This window comes from Simochromis diagramma, unplaced genomic scaffold, assembly GCF_900408965.1.
Source record: "Simochromis diagramma unplaced genomic scaffold, fSimDia1.1 OVJJ01000456.1, whole genome shotgun sequence".
NCBI lineage: Eukaryota > Metazoa > Chordata > Actinopteri > Cichliformes > Cichlidae > Simochromis > Simochromis diagramma.
In genome coordinates this window covers 1,142,400-1,161,263 of record NW_024387186.1, presented here as the reverse complement: position 1 = coordinate 1,161,263, position 18,864 = coordinate 1,142,400, and the positions used below count along the sequence as shown (strand labels likewise).

At 46.7% G+C, this 18,864-nt stretch overlaps 1 protein-coding gene across 1 annotated transcript; it reads left to right on the top strand.

Annotated features, from left to right (window-relative positions):
- The first annotated feature begins 10,383 nt into the window (after nt 1-10,383).
- Nucleotides 10,384-18,121, top strand: traf3 (TNF receptor-associated factor 3). Its single transcript, XM_040049744.1, has 14 exons — nt 10,384-10,494; nt 14,295-14,445; nt 14,616-14,781; nt 14,885-14,936; nt 15,283-15,387; nt 15,479-15,643; nt 15,728-15,808; nt 15,914-15,988; nt 16,118-16,210; nt 16,293-16,433; nt 16,533-16,710; nt 16,847-17,190; nt 17,264-17,455; nt 17,551-18,121. The coding sequence occupies exons 2-14, from the start codon at nt 14,298-14,300 to the stop codon at nt 17,584-17,586; spliced, it is 1,776 nt and encodes a 591-aa protein (XP_039905678.1). The 5' UTR covers nt 10,384-10,494; nt 14,295-14,297; the 3' UTR covers nt 17,587-18,121.
- Nucleotides 18,122-18,864: the final 743 nt, after the last annotated feature.

The window sequence follows — 18,864 nt, the reverse complement described above, 5'->3', positions numbered from 1 at the left end:
GAGGGGCCAGTTCTAGTCCCCGGGCCTTGTGTTCAATGTTCCCTCTAAGCGGCGCGTGTGCGCAATTGCGCACTGCTGGCACGGTCTCTGCGCACAGAAAATCTGTGTTGCGCACAAAAAAATAAATCTAACCTGAATTGAAATTAAAATTAATACGTTAACAATTCTGTTCTTCAGTGTGAGTCAGTGAGTGACTGGCTGCTCCCGTATGGGATCAGAACGATGCCACCTTATCCCATAGTCCAGCCAATGATGCGATTCACATTCGTATACGCAGCTAATCAACGTGGTCGTCAGGCTATGACAGCGTCCTTATGTGCCGACACCGGTGTTTTAGCGAGCAAAGCGGCTGATGTGGAGTGAAGCCACGTTAATGACAACGTGTACAACCATTGGAGATGTGAGCAGGACGGACGGAACAATTGACAGAAAAGTGTGGACTTTATACCAGTTTTTGAATTGTGTTGATAGGCCACGTAAAACCAGAGTTATGATAAAAATATCTGCAATGTTTGGTTTTCTTCCTGAATACTATCGTTGTTTATATTTACTGCGGGAAGAAACGGTAAAAATGGCGTTTTTATAAAAATTGCGACGTTTAGCACAAATCTTGTGTAGTTAGTGTGTAGTGTAGTCAGTAGTTTTGTTGTGTGTGTCAGAACAATGAGGCGACTGCTGAATGTTACAGGTGTTACAGCAGTGATACATCTGCTGTTGTCAGGCCTGCAGGTATCAGGCTGTCGTTCTCCTTCATCCCATAGTGGACAGAAATTATTTTTTGGAGCGGCACAAATAATTTGTGTGGCATCAAATTTGATGCAGAACAGCTGATTGTTCTGTAAATAGTTTGAAATGTTTATTTAAAAAAACGCCTTGGCTGCATTTTTAGGTAAACAGCTGCAAAAAACTTTGTTGTTTGCATAACTCAGTTACTTTTTTGAAGAAGTAACTACAGTGGCTTGCAAAAGTATTCGGCCCCCTTGAGCTTTTCCACATTTTGTCACATTACAGCCACAAACATGAATCAGTTTTATTGGAATTCCACGTGAAAGACCAACACAAAGTGGTGTACACGTGAGAAGTGGAGCAAAAATCATACATGATTCCAAACATTTTTTACAAATAAATAACTGCAAAGTGGGGTGTGTGTAATTATTCAGCCCCCTGAGTCAATACTTTGTAGAACCACCTTTTGCTGCAGTTACAGCTGCCAGTCTTTTAGGGTCTGTCTCTACCAGCTTTGCACATCTAGAGACTGAAATCTTTGTTCATTCTTCTTTGCAAAAAAACTCCAGCTCAGTCAGATTAGATGGACAGCGTTTGTGAACAGCAGTTTTCAGATCTTGCCACAGATTTTCGATTGGATTTAGATCTGGATTTTGACTGGGCCATTCTAACACATGGATATGTTTTGTTTTAAACCATCCCATTGTTGCCCTGGCTTTATGTTTAGGGTCGTTGTCCTGCTGGAAGGTGAACCTCCGCCCCAGTCTCAAGTCTTTTGCAGACTCCAAGAGGTTTTCTTCCAAGACTGCCCTGTATTTGGCTCCATCCATCTTCCCATCAACTCTGACCAGCTTCCCTGTCCCTGCTGAAGAGAAGCACCCCCAGAGCATGATGCTGCCACCACCATATCTGACAGTGGGGATGGTGTGTTCAGCGTGATGTGCAGTGTTAGTTTTCTGCCACACATAGCGTTTTGTATTTTGGCCAAAAAGTTCCATTTTGGTCTCATCTGACCAGAGCAGCTTCTTCCACATGTTTGCTGTGTCCCCCACATGGCTTGTGGCAAACTGCAAATGGGACTTCTTATGGTTTGCTATTAACAGTAGGGCTGCCACGATTAGTCGACTAGTCATGATTACGTCGACTATCAAAATCGTCGACGACTGATTTAACAGTGGACGTGTCGTTTGAAGCTTTGTAAGATCCCAAAAGACGCAGGAATAAGTAGTAGGATTTAAGAGTGTAATAACGGACTGAAACAGAAGATTGCAGCACTGCATGTACAAGGATGCCAGCTGCCATTAAACCCCGAAGAAGAAGCTGTGTCCCAGAATTCATAGCGCGGCCCTGCTCAGTTTCCAACAATGGCGGCAGCTAGTTAGTTTTAATATTACTCTTATTACTCTTTCTGGGTCACAAAATAAACGTTTAACATATGTTCAGGCGAGAATGTAGCTGTGCAAACCTCAAATACCTGCTCAGTTTATCAAGACACCACATATTTTCAAAAGCGCTCCGACGTTTTCGGAGACGTCTGTTACCCACTAGCTTGATAGCGAGCCGGGGTCAAGGCTCACTAGAGCCGTGAGAACACCGGACTCCCGGCTTCAAACCCACCGCCGTCTTTCACTACTCAGGTTAAACACGATATATAAGATAAGATAAGATAAAACTTTATTAATCCCTCGGGTGGGTTCCTCTGGGAAATTCGGTTTCCAAAAGCACAGCACCGACAGAAGTTACAGAGTTACAGAATATTATATATATATACACACACATATATAAATACAGAGACAAATATAAATAAAATATACGAAGGGGATAAATAGAATAAATAGGAATAAAAATAAAAATACAAGTGAATTGCACATTTCAAGTATTGAGGTCTATTGCACCATTGACTATTAACAAAAGTATTGCACTAAAGGTATTGCACAGTGAAGTGAAGAGGCACTACAGCTTAGTTGTTCCCCCCTCCTTTGTCCTCCTGTCTCCCCTCCCTCTCCCCTCCAGAGAGGAGTTAAACAGTCTGATGGCGTGTGGGACAAAGGAGTTTTTAAGTCTGTTAGTTCTTGTCTTGGGGAGAAGCAACCTGTCACTGAACAGACTCTTCTGGTTGTTAATGGCCGTGTGCAGAGGATGCCCAGCATTGTTCATAATGTCCAGCAGGTTTTTTTGTGTTCTTTTCTCTGCCACTGTCACCAGAGTATCCAGCTTCATGCCGACCACAGAGCTAGCCTTCCTGATCAGTTTCTCCAGCCTGGATGAGTCCTTCTTTGCTGTGCTGCTCCCCCAGCGCACCACAGCATAGAAAAGTACTCCAGCAACCACTGACTGGTAAAACATCCTCAGGAGCTTCCTGCAGATGTTAAAAGACCTCAGCCTCCTGAGGAAGTACAGTCGGCTTTGGGCTTTTTTATACAGGTGCTCTGTGTTGCATGACCAGTCCAGTTTATTGTCCACCCACAGCCCGAGGTACTTGTACTTGTTGACCACCTCCACCTCCTCCCCCTCTATCTGAACCGGCAGTGGACCTTCTCTGGACCTCCCGAAGTCCACAACTAGTTCCTTAGTCTTTGAGGTGTTGAGTTGCAGGTGGTTTGTGTGACTCCATGAGACAAAGTTCCTCACCAGACTTCTGTACTCCTCTTCCTGATCATCCCAGATACACCCCATGATGGCCGTGTCATCTGCAAACTTCTGAATGTGGCATAATTCAGAGTTGTAGCAGAAGTCAGAGGTGTACAGGGTGGAGAGAAGAGGGGACAGCACAGTTCCCTGTGGTGCTCCTGTGCTGCTGACCACTGTGTCAGACGTGATGTCCTTCAGCCTGACGTACTGTGGTCTGTCGGTGAGGTAGTCGGAGATCCAAGCCACCAGGCAGGGGTCCACCTCCATCCTGTTCAGTTTTTCCAGGCACTGGAAAAGTCAAGAAACAGGATCCTGACCATGCCTTTTCCCCCATCCAGGTGTGAGTGGGCTCTATGCAGGAGGTACAGGATGGCATCCTCCACTCCGACACCCGCCTTGTATGCAAACTGTAGTGGGTCCTGGGCATGTTGTACCTGTGGTCGGAGGAGGTTGAGGAAGAGCCGCTCTAGAGTCTTCATAAGATGTGACGTCAGTGCCACCGGTCGGAAGTCATTCAGCTCATTGGGCCGGTTCCTTTTGGGGACCGGGACGATGCAGGATGTCTTCCATAGGACGGGCACTCTCTCCAGTCGCAGACTGAGATTGAAGACTCGTTGTAGCGGCTCCCCAAGTTCAGCAGCACATGCCTTTAGCATCCTAGGACACACCTTGTCTGGGCCTGCTGCCTTTCTGGGGCGAAGCTTCCTCAGTTGTCTCCTGACCTGATCCACTGTGACATGGGGAGATGTTTGGGGGGAGGGGAGGGGAGAAGATGTCTTGCTGCTGAGAGAGGGATTGGAGGAGGGGGGTGTCTTAGTGTCAGGAAGGGGGCGACCGTGTCCACACAAAAGTTGAGGTAGTCTGTAAGACAGTGTGTCGCCCCCTCTATGTCCTCACCATGTGGGCTCAGAAGCACATCCCAGTCTGTGGTGTCATAGCAGTCTCTCAGAGCATCTCCTTTTCTGGGGTCCATCTCCGGATGGAGCGCGTTGTGACAGGCTGCCTTTGGACGAGGGGTGTGTATTGTGGCTGTAGGTAAACCAGGTTGTGGTCTGACTTCCCTAGTGGGGGGAGGGGGGTGGCTCTGTATGCATCTCTCACATTGGCATACAGTAGGTCAATTGTCCTGTTGCTCCTTGTGGGACAATTCACAAACTGGTGAAAAGCAGCCAGAGTAGAATCCAGTGTGGCATGATTAAAGTCTCCAGATATAATAATGAAAGCCTCGGGGTTTAAGTCACTTAGATAACTTAAAATGTTATTGTTTGTCTTTTATCAGTGTTTTATTTGTTCCTGAGTAAATCGGTTTGGCTGAGATTAAAGTTATAGTTTTTACACAGCTGAATAAACGTCAAGCAGACAGCTGATTATCAGAAGTGTGAGATGCTCCAGAATTTACTCCAGTGTCCTGTTATATTTTAGATAGCAAGGAGTTTATTAAACTTCACCAAAACAATCTGCATTTCATTAAAATTTAATAAACTATCATCTTGTCTTTATTTTTAGTTAGCACATACCTTAAACACTTAAAGCTGTTAGCTAATGATAGTTATATAAGAGCAGATGCTGCTGGTGCAATAAGCTGTAGTTTTACGTCCAATGGATGATGATCTGATTAGTCGACTAATCGCAAAAATAATCGGTGACTAGTCGACTATCAAAATAATCGTTTGTGGCAGCCCTAGTTAACAATGGCTTTCTTCTTGCCACTCTTCCATAAAGGCCAAATTTGTGCAGTGCACGACTAATAGTTGTCCTATGGACAGATTCCCCCACCTGAGCTGTAGATCTCTGCAGCTCGTCCAGAGTCACCATGGGCCTCTTGGCTGCATTTCTGATCAGCGTTCTCCTTGTTCGGCCTGTGAGTTTAGGTGGACGGCCTTGTCTTGGTAGGTTTTCAGTTGTGCCAGACTCCTTCCATTTCTGAATGATGGCTTGAACAGTGCTCCGTGGGATGTTCAAGGCTTGGGAAATCTTATTGTAGCCTAAGCCTGCTTTAAATTTTTCAATAACTTTATCCCTGACCTGTCTGGTGTGTTCTTTGGACTTCATGGTGTTTTTGCTCCTAGAGCAGGGTGATATGACCAAAAATATTTATCACGATATATATTTGAAAATTTGCGATAACGATATAATTGACACTAGACAAAATACTTTACAACTCCACAACTTTATTAGTGCAAAAAACCCCATCAATGTATTTTCACTTAAACAAGCAGTTGTTTATTATGTGCATTAAAGTTATATAAAAATGTAACAGTGCAAATTCCTTGCTGACAGTTTAACCAAAAGGCATTTCCAGTGGAAACTGGTCGACATATCCTCAGCATAACCATGTATACTGTGTGCATTTTCTGAAGAAACTGCAGTGTAAATGCTTGAATCTGAATGTATGCACTGAAATGAATTAATGACTGAATATTAAGCTAAAAATGTTGAATGAGCTGGAAAATACAGAGTACCTGGAAACAAAAGTGCAGAACTTTTGAAAGTTGATGTTCACAAAGAAGAAGTTGGAAAATAGCTGAAAATGTTTAAAATGTAAATTAGAAAAACCTAAGAAATGAGAAAAGGAAATTTATCTGAATGAATATTAAAATGTCATATTCTTTGAATCACTGAATGACTAAAATGTGGTCCCTCCACTTGGATCCACACATTTTTATAGGTTTACATCTCTGAGCTTTGAAAGACACGGCGTTGGAAAGAGAACAACGATGGCGACGTTTTGAGGGTAAAATGATGGCTGTAGAGCAAACACTGTGGACACAGCAGCAGTTGAAAGAGAAGTGTTTAAGATGAATCTTGGCAGAGTGAGAGAGAGCTCGTTAAGCAGGCAGGTGTGAGCCTAGTTGCTATCCGGTTGTTCAGTGATGACAGCGACGAATCCTACTTCCGGGCCTAAAGTAGTCTGCGTTTAATATGGCTTTTGTGTTGTTAACATGTTTAATGTTATGTATTTTCTTCTATTTGATCTCAAAAAGCTCCTAAAACAGTCAGTGATCACTGTTGACCTCCCTCGGCTTTTATTACCACTAATCATTTATTAAGCTCAGTTTTTAAAACCTTAGGATGTAACTACAGCCCAGCCCATGCAGCAGTATATGAATGACTAACCTCATATTGTGGATGGATTATCTCAGTTGTTCTCCTGGCTGAAGTTTGGTCCTTTTACAGCATCCTGCCATGCGATTACATTTGTTCCTGACCACCGAGAACACTCACGTTAACTTTTATCGAGTGGAAAAAAAAGTTAGCTTGTTTATATTATGCTAACATAGCTGTGTCGCTAGCGGTCACGTAGCACATCATTATATACCAGCTAGCCCAACTTCAGTAACCCTACAAACGTCACTGCTGTTTAGTTTTCTGTCTTCATTTATGCTGGAAGTGATAACAGAGCTGTACGTTTTAATTTGTTTCCAAAACCCCGCAGTCAGGACATGCTATATTGTATTTAGATAGAAGCTAGCGAGCTAACTCCCTGCTAACTTCTAACTCCGTTAAATGTCATAAATTCCGTTTTCATGGATGCCTGGATGTTAAACTCAATTGTTACACCTGGTAGAGCAGAACGCTGATCATTTTATTAAAGATGAAAGACTTTAGACAGTTTTTCAACTCTCAGTAATGCCATAGTGATCGTTTGATATATGGACCTGCAGCGGAGTTTAGGCCCAGACACGGCTAGTGACGTCAGACTGAACAACCGGATAGTGACTGCACCCAATGGCTCCATACACACGCACACAGACATGCGCCTCACTCTGCTGCTTAAAATGAACAGAAAACTCAGCCCGAAACAAATCGTTCCCAAATGAAAAGTACAAGTCGTATTGACAAAATTCTTTCACGGTGTGCACCAGCAATGTCCAGTCTACCAAATTCTCAGTTTTCATGCTTGTGGAGTTTGGGGCGATCGTGGCTCAAGAGTTGGGAGTTTGCCGTGTAATCGGAAGGTTGCCGGTTCGAGCCCCCGCTCGGACAGTCTCGGTCGTTGTGTCCTTGGGCAAGACACTTCACCTACCGCCTACTGGTGTGGGCCAGAAGGGCCGATGGCACGATATAGCAGCCTCGCTTCTGTCAGTCTGCCCCAGGGCGGCTGTGGCTACAACTGTAGCTGCCTCCACCAGTGTATGAATGGGTGGATGACTGGGTGTGTAAAGCGCCTTGGGGTCCCTAGGGGGGACTAGTAAAAGCGCTATACAAATACAGGCCATTTACCATTTATTATATGGACGTGGTGACAGTGTAAAGACAGCCTGTGCTTCTGATTTTCAGACAAAGTTTCTGAGCCCTTTTAACATTAGAGTCTATGGAAGAGTTGGAGGGAGAAGGCTGTGCATTGGTGACATTTATGAAAGAACCATAACACCTATTACAATAATAAACACATTGGATGAAAGAAGACAGCGATGGCTACGTTTTGGGGGTAAAATCATACCTGTAGAGCAAACGTTGCGGACACAGCAGCAGTTTTAAGACAAGATTTTAAGATTAATTCCCCCCCTCCTCTCACTCTAGCAGTTGAGCTGTCTCACTCTAGCCCCAACATTCCGTCCCATACACACCCATTATAAACTCTGAAACGGCTGAAAAAAAGCATGAAACTTAAACTGGAACTGAAGAAAAAGTATAATAGATATTGAAAAGATAAATACAAGTTGAATAGTCTTGGCTTCATTTTAAAGTTTGAATGGAGGCCCTACGTCAATGTATGTGGAAGTAGATACAGTTTAAAGAGGAGTAAGTTGAACGAAAATTTAAAGGGTCTCTCCATTGAAATACATGGGAAATTTTTGTTGAAAAAAGTTGAATAACTTTAAAAATATAAATGTTAAAAATGAGAAAAATACAAGCACACATGTCCAAAAGAAGAGGAATCTAATGGTGTTTGAATGGTTTTTCTAAGTTGAACGGTTTTGAAGGAGATAGTCCAAAAAACGTACGGAATGTGAAAAAATAATAATAAAGAATAGAAGAACAATACTGTGAATGCTTTTCAAGCATTCACACTAAATATCCACAAAACTTAAAGAGGTTATACACACACAATACAGTAATATTATGTTGAAGCACAGTACGTATCACTCCGCGAGGCTCCTGCCTACGATAGCCGTAATGCTCCGACAATCCATCAAGCGGTGCGGCTTCGTAGCTTAGCAAAGTCGTACTAAAGTATTTGACAGATTTTCGAGCGCCGTGTACATAAAATCGTTTCGAGGTCAGTAAACACAACCAGAATTCATACTTTCACAGTGTAGCCGCTGTGGTGTATTATGTCTTGTATGCCCTGCCACACCTCCCGTGTGTTGTTGCTGGACAGCTGGGACTCGATGTTTATTTTGTGGTCTGTCTCGGCTTTTTAAATTCCCCTTTTCAGGTCAGCTCGAGCAGCCCTGTACAGAGCTCTGTCGCCTGACCTGAAGGTGGCGTCATGGACTTTGAGGAGTGATCGGACCTCGCTGGTCATCCAGGGTTTTGGGTTTGTGATATATATGTATTAATGTAATAATAAATAATGTTACCAAATGATAATACAAACTTTACTTCAGTTTCTATTTCTACTCTAATAAATGTACTCAACTTGAATCAGTCTTTGAACATCAGCAGAGAAAAAGAAGGAAAATAAAAATATGTTTCTATTTCCTGTTGCCTCCATTGTGGAGGGAGACTTTGCCTCTAAACAGCAAATGTGTACAGTCAGGGGTTAAAGTGGATTCAGCAGGTGGGGAACCTAAAATCAGCTGTAGTGTCTCAGTGTGGGGAAAATAATCAAACTCACAATCATTTCTATTCCAGCAGATTGTCTTAGTGTGCAGGCTGTGATCAGCTGACCTGCTGCTCTTTCTGCATGTACATACCTGGATTTAGCCAGATGTGAGCAGATGTTTCATCAGTTGGCCATCCTCTACACTGACAGTCTGCTGTTCATGCTGTCTTTGTATTAGACAGCCACTGTGCACCAGTCACACACTGTTCTTTACTTTAAACCATCACAGTACAAATTAACCTGTTTATCCTGCAGAGGATTTTCATGCAGCCTTTAAATAACTCAGTCTGCCTCAGTTTGATTAGCAGCAGGTTTCACAATGTGAAAAACATAATGTCACATGTATGGATTTAAAAACACGATGACTTACATGTCAGCTGGCCCTTTAGCTGCAACACACTGCGAGACAAACTGCACACAAACAGTTTGTGTGTTTGCTGATGTTTATTGAGCTCATAGAAACACTGCATTTCAAATTACCTGACACTTAAAAACGTTACTCCCTTTATGCTCGCTCCTCTTCCGTAGAGCTAGCGAGATGCTGAAGTACCGGCACCTGCACTCACCTGCCCAGGTTATCTCTGAGTATAAACTATAGATGAACTTAAAATAATGAGTCTCTTTTCTGAAAATGTAAGAAGAACAAAGTACAAATATTTGTTTAAAAATGTAGGGAGTTAAAGTAAAAAGGGTTAGAAAAATAAATAGGCTGCTCAAGTAAAGTACAGATGCCTGACATTTTTACAGGCATCTGTAATCAGAGCATCAGTAATGAGTGCTTACAGAGGAAACAAGTTTGGACTTTCTGGTAAATTAAATGATTATGTTGTTCATAAACGTAAAAATGCAAAGGTCAAAGCCCACATCAGTGGAAGCAAGAATGAGCTGAAAACACTAAACTGAAATTATTTGACTTAATGAACTAAAACATGCTCCTGCCCTGCCCTTTCGTTCCTGTTAACATCTCAGCGCCACTGTGAGCTTCTCGTTCACCCCGACAGGCCTGATAAACAAATAAAGAAAACTGTACGTGGCGGAAGCAGCGCCCCCTGCGGCCCGCCGCCGCCCTGCAGGCTCCGGGCAGCTGGGGGATTTCCTGGGCGGAAGCAGCGGAGGGGGTTTCCAGCGCTCAGCCCGTCCTGCTGCTGGATCTCTGAACTGATCCCAGCACCGTCTGCTCACACAAACCACTCAGCCGGAGAACCTGAACCCGAAACCGGACCATGAGGAGTCCGTCCCAGGCCCGGAGGCTCCGACACAGCGGCAGGTTGACGGTTTGAATCCCGCAGAGAGTCCGCGGAGGAACCGCCGAGAAGGAGGTCCCGGGGAGTCCTGAGGAGCTGTGGCCTGCGGAGGAGATTCATGTGAGTCCGAGAGAGCAGAAACAGAATAAAGACACACAGTAGAGACATACCAGAGATGCGGTATTGACAGGAGACTCGGCGTGAGCAGCGGGAACATGTTAGCTGTGTTAGCGGGCTGGAGGAGATGCTACAGCTAGCTGTGTTTACATTAAAATCCCCGTTACCGATCACACCGAGCTAACAGGCTAACGTCGGCTAGCGTCGGCTTTCCGTCTGTTTACACCCGCGCCCAACGGATCAGTAACAAAATCAATAATTCGATCGGTAACTTGATTGATGCCCTGATCAGAGCAGCAGAGCTAAAAACAGTCAGACCTGAAGAATCGAGCACAGAGAGGACGAGCCCAGTCTGTTGCTTCTATTGTTCTTATTGATCCGCGGATCAGTTCCTGGTATCGATTATGGCTTGTGTGTCGATAACATGTGATGGGAAGGTTAACAGGACAGGTGTGTGTGAGGTCACGTGAACTTGGAGTTACTGTTTACTATTTGTAAACACCAAAGTACTGTCAGAGTAAGCAGGATAGTAAGGCAGTAAAAGTACTAAGAGTACTCCTCAGACCACCTCGGGTGTGGAGTTTCCAGGTGGTTTCTCATTTGAGGACATGCAGGTTATCAGGTTAGTTTCACCTTTAGCTCACCTGTGAGACAGCAGCTGATCGTCAGCTGACAGAACAAACCATTATTCAGGTGAAAACACCTGGACATGCAGGTGACGCTGATGGTCTGAGAAGATTGGGACACTGAGAGAATAAAACCCTGTGATGTTTAACATCTGAATCAAAGGTCTCACCTGTAACCTGACACTGAGCATACCCCGGGGCGGAGCGTGTTTTGTTAGGTGACCCAGGGTGAGCCTGCAGGAGCTCTCAGGTTGACCTCTGATCGTCACCCATAAGTGTCTTAACGGCGGCCTGATGGGATCCCGCTGAGGAAACACCTGGACGAGACAGATGTTAACACCATGTCATCATCATTATTTGGGGATCAGAAAAATCCAGAAAACACCCAGAGGGTCTGACTACATTACCCAGAACTCTCCAGTACAGGTCAGACAGACATGAGAAAAAGCTGCTCAGCAGGGCAGGTGCTGTGCAGCACTATACGTGTCAAAATTTAAGATCATGGGTGTTAGTGATGGTGTGTTCAGCTGAGCAGACGATGATAAGAATCCTCCCTTCACCCCAAGATGGCCGCCCCTCCCTGAGCCGCTTTCCGCTGAAAGTTTCGTCCTGTTAAAAGCTCGTTTTTCTTTCCCTCTGTCGCTAAGTGCTTGCTCACAAAGGGCCATTAAAGCACCTGACATGGCTGCTGTTGTGTTTTTGCTGCTATCTAAATAAATGGTACTGATAGTGGCGATGATGATGATGCTGGTTGTGGTGATAATGATGATGGTGGTGAGCACTGGGTAACTGGGACATGTGTGAAGGTCCTGTTAATGCTGAAGCACATCTGCAGGTTTAGAAACATCTGCTGTCATCCAGATGTTTCTGTTTCAGGGATAATGAATAAACCCACGTGAGTACAGTCCACACCTGCCCCTCCACAGGCACCCCCTGCTGGGCACAGACTGCTATCATCAGGTTACTGATCCTCCATCAGCTGCTCTGAGGAAAACCCCTGTGATGAAGTGAATTCTTCCAGTTTCTCTTTCTGAGAAGTGCTCAGTCACGACTGCAGTCACCTGCTTCATGTCGCAGCACCCGTTAACCACAGGCATGACATCACACACGTAGGTGTGATGTCACACATCTGGCAGATCCAGATTGCACATCAGTGACAAGCTTTCACTCTAACTCGAGCCTTAGAATGCCACTGACTCATTTGGGGCTTTTATTTTGAAAGGGATGGGTTTGTGTCTGTGTGTGTGTGTGTTGACGATGCAGTGAATGGAAAAGTCCCCAGCATCCCTGACAGGAAGTGTGTGTTTCTGTGTGTGTGTGTGTGTGTGTGTGTGTGTGTGTGTGTGTGTGTGTGTGTGTGTGTGTGTGTGTGTGTGTGGAGGTTAAAGGTCACAGCTGTGTGTGAGGTCATGAAAGCTCTCACTTCAGGTTTTCATGTGTCAGCTGACCCGATGCTTCTGAAATTACCCAGAATTCCTGTGTGAAGTGTGTGGATCCTCTTTCTGGATGTATTCAAATGTTCAAATCTTTCATTTTTTTACCAGATTTCACTGTTTGTGTTTTGAAAATGCGTCGGCTCTTTGAATGTTCGTGAGTTGATAACATAATATAAGCTAGGTAAATACTTCTGATCAAAACCCCGCCAGCGTCACCGCCTCACTGAGGAGGCACATCTCACGTCACCTGACGAGCTACCTGGACGGTCAGCTGACCGTCCAGGTAGCTCGTCAGGTGTGTGAGGCTGCAGTGGGCGGGTTTCCCGTCAGAGCCGAACAGCAGGAAGTGATGGTAAACCACGCGTGCACACCGAGGTTACTGTAACAAATGTCGGAAAGTCTGGTTGTTCCTCATCGTGCGTCCGATCCGTGACCGGGATTCTCGGTCTGCGTGTTTGGCCGTCTGTGCTGTCGGGGCAGCGGTCAAACGTCCAGATGAACAGTGGTGACTGTTGTTGTGATTTGGCACTGTATAAATAAAATTGAATAGAATACTGCAGTACTGTGATACAGCAATAGTGTAATACTGTGGTACTGAAGTACTTTTTTGCAGTGAGTATCAGAACACTGAGGTCATTTCCATTGTGGCTGTTTTTGAAACATCACATGTTTAAGGAAAAATCCCAAACTGCACGTCAGTCAGCTCAGAGCAGCTGACTGGAGTTAAAGCCGGTTATCCAACCGTCAACTTCATGAACTTAGAAAACAGAGTAACAGGTTAATTTTCTGAAATCCTCTTTATGTTTTTAACTGAGAGAGAAATGCATTCATTCCTCAGTTTAATGGTTCAGTATCTGAACCTTTTTCCTTTATTTAACATTTGGACTCTCGTCCAGGGCTGCTCAAACATCATGGCGGACGTCTGCTGTGAGGGTTAAAGGTCAGTGTAATATTTAAATGTCTGATCACACTGTACACGAGGAGTTCCAACATGACCAAAATGTGATTCTTCAATCGCAAACGTCCACCTGGTCATCAGGTGACCCATCAAGGGTTCAGGTAGCATCGGCCCTTTTAAAGGATCCACAAAAACACGAAAGGAAAAACTGTGAATGCTGACCGGTCGGAGACGGGGTTCCCGTGACATTCAGCCAGAAGCTACAGGATTCACCCGAGGGTCCACCTGAAGGACCTACCTGAGTCTGAGATGTTTGGAGGAAGACCAACTGATCTTTGGACACTCACTCTGACATATCTGTGAAGGTTCTCAGGTACCAGGTCATGGTAATCTGAGGAGCTTGGAAAGAAAAGCGACTGGGCTTCATGACATCACGAGCGTCCGAGCTGAGGTCGCTGTTTCTCTCGTCGTGAATGACCTGCCGCACCGCAGTACATGGTTAAACCTGACCTGTGACATCACAAAGACTGATGTGGAAGTTCTGAGACCTTCTGGAAAGAGCTCAGGCTGGACACATGAAATCATGTATGAAGGTTTTCAGATTGTTTACTGGTTTTACTGGTCTGAACCAGTGGAGCTGAAACTCCCATGTTTGAGCTCACTGCCTGTTCTCCTTCACCTGTTCTCACCTGTTTTCGCTGCACGTTCTAATTAAATTAACATGTGACCTGTCAACTTTCCTATTTATAGGCCACACCCCTTCGCCCCTTGCTGGACTCCACTGAGCACGTGCAGACTGGACTCAGTTGTTGGGTTCTAATGTTTCTTTTAATGTTTCCTCAGGTCATGTCCGCGGGGAGGAGTGCTGACGGCAGGGAGGTGCAGATTCCCCTCCAGCAGGTGGCACCCTCCCTTATTTCGCCCCTCTCGGCAGCCCCGCCCTCTCACCGCCCAGCCAATCTGTGGCCTTCCAGTGAGCCCACTGCTCAGCAAGGTAACGAGTTTCAAAAAAAAATCTTCGTTAGGTAGGATTCACACACGGCGGCTGATCTGATTGGCTAAGGTTATTTAAGACCCAGTCAGGCCTTTGAAGCCAGGAGGGTGTGAATCCTCTTTGAAGACAGGTTCGGTAAGGTGCGTCTCTGACCTCAGGTGTGTGTTCAGGTGTGCCCGCAGGCTTCCTGCCTCTTCATGGCGGCTTCAGAGATCACTTTGTAGAAACTCCAGAAGCTAAATACTGCTGCGAGGCGTGCAGGCTGGTCCTGTGTCAGCCCCGCCAGACCGAGTGTGGACACCGTTTCTGTAACAGCTGCATCTGCGACATCCTCAGGTGAGACAGGCCACTCCCACTCAGGGGAAACACTGCGTCGATTTGAGTTCCTGCTCCACCCTGCAGGTGTCAGCGTTTAACTTTTGTGTCCTCTCTCCTGCAGTCGTCCAAACCCGGTGTGTCCGGCTGACATGGAGCCACTGTTCAGAGACAAGGTGGGCAGGAAATGACATCACAGCAGAGATCACGTTGTTGACTGATCAGTAGGACTGTCAACGTTAACATTTGTTAATCTGTGTTTACGAATAAAGTTTTAACACGATGAAGCCATCTGGAGCGCAGAATGGACCAACTTTGTACAAACTGCCCCAAATACGCTGAGAGAGGCATTTCCAATGGGTTCATTTGGTTAAAATTTTAATCGCGTTAATCCTGGCGACGGATAACGCATGTTAACGTTGACAGCCCCACTGGTCTGTGATTGATTCCCGATCAGTTACTGAGCAATCTGTGATCACTCGTCGGGCTGTGTGATTGATCGGGCTGTGCTTTGTGTTTCAGATCTTCAAAGACGTTTGCTGCCACCGGGAGATCATGTCGCTGAAGGTTTACTGCCGCAGCGAGGCGAACGGCTGTCAGGAGCAGATGAGTCTGCAGCAGATACCTGTGAGCACACGTACCTGAAAATCCCGCTCTCTGCTTGGCTGCTCTGCATACAGCAGAAATTGACTTACCTGCCTCACCTGTGTGTCTGCAGGACCACCTGAACGTGTGTCCGTTCTTCGAGGTTCCCTGCCCGCTGGGAAAGTGTAAGGAGAGGATGATGAGGAAGGAGATTCCCGACCACCTGAGCTGGAAATGCAAACACAGAGAAACCACCTGCGAGTTCTGCAGCACGAAGATGCCCCTGACAGACCTGCAGGTGAGCCGCGGGCAGCGTTTGGCTTCTTTTTCTTGCTTTTTGGTGATTTTTATGAAAAATTAAGTTTTTAAAAACTTTTTTCAGAAACACAAAGATACGGTTTGTCCGGCGTTCCCCGTGATGTGTCCAAACCACTGCTCTTTCGCCTCCCTGCCCCGGAGCGAGGTGCTGACCCAGTTTTTCCCGGATCACTCGCACCCTTCAGCTTTCAGCTTTTCCGATCGCAGTGATAGATCGATCTATTGATTTATTGATGTTGTGCTGTTTCAGCTCTCGGGTCACCAGCATGACTGTCCCAAAGCTCAGGTCAGCTGTCAGTTCCACCGCTACGGCTGCACGTTCAAGGTAGTTTCATCATCATTCTCACTAAACGTGTGGCAGACCTGTGGCTCATGTACCACAGTACTGCAGTTATACACCTGTATTAATACTTCATACTGCATGTACTGCAATATTGCGTGTGCTGTGTTTCAGGGTTTGAACCAGGACATGAGGCAGCACGAGTCCACCTTCGCAGCCGAACACCTGAAGATGATGGCAAACAGGAACCTGTCGTTAGAGAACAAGGTAACCACGGTGGCACGTAAAACACTTCACATCTTCCTCAGAAGGTGCGGCGCACGCTCACCTGAGCGCTCTCTGCTTCCAGGTGGAAGATGTGAAAGGTGAGCTGATGGAGCGGTACAAGGTGCTTCCTGCGCTCAGCAGCCGACTGTCGGAGCTGGAGAACCAGAACGAGGAGCTGAGGGAGAAGAACCGGCAGATGGAGCAGAAACTCGCCACCATGCAGGTACCGCCATTTTGCTGGTGGAGGTTTTTTCTTGACAGCGTGGGCTCCTCCCACTGTCCACAGACACGCTCATCACGTTAATCTGTGCTCTCTCCACAGAAACTAATGAGCTCTCACTCAGAGAAGTTGCTGGAGGTGGAGCTGGAGCTGCATTCTCTCCGTCTGCTCAGAGATGAGGTGGAGAGCCTGCGAGGAACGCTGGAGAGCGTACGGACGAGGCTCGCCGCTCTGGAGCAAGGTGGACGTGGCGGATCCGGATCCACGACACACACACTGGGTTAGAACGGCCTCTCTGTACCGCCGTTGGGGTCTGGGGACGGGCTGTAGTCTCAGACACCAAAGGTTTAGGGCATGCTACGGCTGTTTGTCGATTGATAATCAATAACTCCCGGTGCACGTCTTCTTCTCTGCAGCATCCCTGGAGACTCAGCTGAATCGCCATGACGACATGCTGAGCGTCCACGAGATCCGATTGGCTGACATGGACCTGCGTTTCCAGGTGCTGGAGACGGCGAGCTACAACGGGACTCTAATCTGGAAGATCCGCGACTACAAAAGGCGGAAACAGGACGCGGTGGCAGCGAAGACGCTGTCGCTGTACTCGCAGCCGTTTTACACCGGATACTTCGGTTACAAGATGTGTGCTCGAGTTTACCTGAACGGAGACGGCATGGGCAAGGGGACGCACCTGTCGCTGTTCTTTGTGGTGATGAGGGGCGAGTACGATGCCCTGCTGCCCTGGCCCTTCAAACAAAAGGTACACCTCACTTCCTGTGTGATTAACCGCAGAAGCGTGAACAGCGTGTTCTGATGCGGTCTGTGTCTGTCAGGTGACCCTGATGTTGATGGACCAGGGTCCCTCCAGGAAGCACCTGGGCGACGCCTTCAAACCGGACCCGAACAGCAGCAGTTTCCGCCGTCCAGTGGCCGAGATGAACATCGCGTCCGGCTGCCCGCTGTTCGTGTCGCAGACTGTCCTGGAGACGGGGACCTACATTAAAGATGACACCATCTTCATCAAGGTGAGGGGCGTGTCCTGCGGGTTACAGACCCCACCTATGTATTGATAAATTCAGCGATCAGTGAATTAACCTGTGGTGATTGGTTTGACCGGCAGGTTACCGTGGATACCTCTGACCTTCCTGACCTGTGACCGTGTGACCGGTGCGCACCTGGCAGAGCAAAGGATGATGGGAAGGATCAGAGATGGAAGAAGATGGAGAAGAAGAGACAGGAAGCAGCCAGTCAGAGTGAACTTTATTGACTGGTGGACTACAAAACTGTGTGTGTGTGTGTGTGTGTGTGTGTGTGTGTGTGTGTGGGGGTGGGGGGGTGAATGACTCCGTGTCACCGTGGTGACAGAACTCAGAGCCAACATGGCCGCCACTATGAGGACGTTGTTGCTGCTCGTTACTGATGCTGTGCATCGAGCTTTACTTCCTTTTATTACCCGTTTACAGAGGCATGCTGGGAAATCCACTACAGCCACAGAGGAGTCCGAAAACCTGATCAGACCGGATGAAACTACATAAAGAGCAGACTCCTGTAGAGCCCGGCGGTGCGGACTGGCTGCTCTGTGGCCTTGGTGGGTTTCCGAGCGTCGACAGAATTCGTGCGAGTCGTTCGGTTCATTTGCACACTTTAAAGTTTTGAATGTTTGTGTGAAAATAAAACTGACAGAAAACAAACTTGTTTTATTGTGAAGTTTTTCTGCGGAGACTTCCTGTTTTATCGTCACTGATGAGGTCATCAATAAAGGAACTCTCTGCCTGTGAAATAATAGCGTAGCCACATGATGTCACTTGACGGTTTTGCTGCGTGTTGCTGCTGTCACTGATGTCTCGGGGTCCACAGTGGCGACTCGATCTTTGACACAGGTGTGGGTCACCGATGTGTGTGAAGACAAACCGAGGCAAAAAGAGGCTCCAGCATCTGTTTCAACAAACTTTAATATCCTGAGGTAGAAGAGACTTGGTGTGAACAGTCTGTGTGCGAGTGACCTGAGTGATGAGGGTCACACCACGGCTCAGATTGGTTGGTGGGCAGGGTGCAATGTGTGTCGGGGGAGGGGGGGGGGGAATAACAGTCTTCCCCCAGGGGAAGAAGCTGTTCGTCTGGAGGTGTGCGACCTGACTGAATTGAATTCAGAGGGTCCAACAGGCGGTGGGCAGTTCACTGGTTTACCTGAGACAGGAGGATCTGGCGATGCCATCCAGGGGTGTCAGATGGCAGTCAGTGCTTTTTTGGGTGGTGTTAATGACCCTCTCTGCTGCCTTCCTGTTCTTAGTCGTGGCCCCTGAGCACCAAACACCAGGCAGGAGAGCACGCTCTCCACTGAGGAGCAGTAGAAGGCCAGCAGCAGGTCCTGGTCCAGGTCTTCATCTGGCTCTTGATGAAGGCGTTCCCACTTTCTCCCTCTTGCATGTGACAA